Source organism: Mesitornis unicolor, unplaced genomic scaffold (assembly GCF_000695765.1).
Source record: "Mesitornis unicolor isolate BGI_N332 unplaced genomic scaffold, ASM69576v1 scaffold10953, whole genome shotgun sequence".
Lineage (NCBI taxonomy): Eukaryota > Metazoa > Chordata > Aves > Mesitornithiformes > Mesitornithidae > Mesitornis > Mesitornis unicolor.
In genome coordinates, this window is record NW_010173991.1 from 3721 (window position 1) to 4688 (window position 968).

A 968-nucleotide genomic window follows, 5' to 3' on the forward strand; every position below is an offset into this window, starting at 1 on the left:
TTAATGTTCATCTTCATAACCGGTTGGGAGAGCATTAACATGGGGGTTGTGGAATAGAGTTTTGTTCCCGTCACCCCAGGGGAAAGGCTGTTGAAAGAAAAAAGAAGATAAGCCACAGGCAGCTACCTAAACGATCTGTGCAGCACGAGAAATCAACAGCAACGTGGACCCAAACATCACAGCCTGACAGGCTGATGTAATTCATGAGCAAGCTGGTGTCTGTTCCTGGGCTGCAGGGAGCAGGAGCTGAAACAGTTCCCTTAGCTGGGAGCCACCATCTCTAGACAAAAAGATCTTTGCTCTGTCTTAATCAACTGCCCTATACTGTGAGGACCCCAGTTTCGGAAGTTTGGGATCTCCTCTTAGCTTTTAGATCTGCATTAGTTTAAGGTAAGTACCACAGCTCCAGGACTGAAATGTTTTCCAGCGAGACATTACCAGGATTACTTGGTGGCAGGAAGGCCTGTGGATACCATGGGTGCTTCATCTGAGTTGTGAGAAACTCGCTGCCTCAGAAACAAAGCCACGAGTTAAGATCAAGGCTACACACGCAGCGCCCCATGTAGTACACAAGAAAGCAAGACACACTGCAGTAACGTCAGATGAAGCTCTGCAATCACGGGAGAGAAAGAGGGCTTTTAAAGAGAGCTGGTAAATGTACCTTGGTCCTGATCCGGAGGTGAGCGTAGGGAACAAATTCGGGTCGTTCGTGCTCCTGCTGTGCTTTCAGGTAGCAGTTGAGCATGCAGACAGCGACCCCGGGCAGAGCCACCACGAAGGTCAGTAGCTTCCACAGGCGGGCTAGGAGCAAGTGGCACACGCATCAGAACAAGACCCACCGTTTCCATCAGCGTTAATGAATTAGTACATTAACGAGCAACACGGCGTGCGCCTCCTTCCCCATTTTTAACAGGGCCCCCTCAGCCTGCGGGGATGCGGGGCTCACGGATCAACCCACACCCCTCGGG

The 968-nt window shown here is 51.0% G+C and overlaps 1 protein-coding gene across 1 annotated transcript; it reads right to left on the minus strand.

Annotated features, from left to right (window-relative positions):
• LOC104537884 (cytochrome c oxidase subunit 6A1, mitochondrial) lies at positions 1–801 on the minus strand (the record flags this gene model as incomplete). The annotated part of the gene is made up of 2 exons (XM_010180899.1): positions 1–87; positions 662–801. Coding segments are annotated over 2 exons (227 nt in total), but the record flags the coding sequence as incomplete, so codon positions are not given.
• Positions 802–968: the final 167 nt, after the last annotated feature.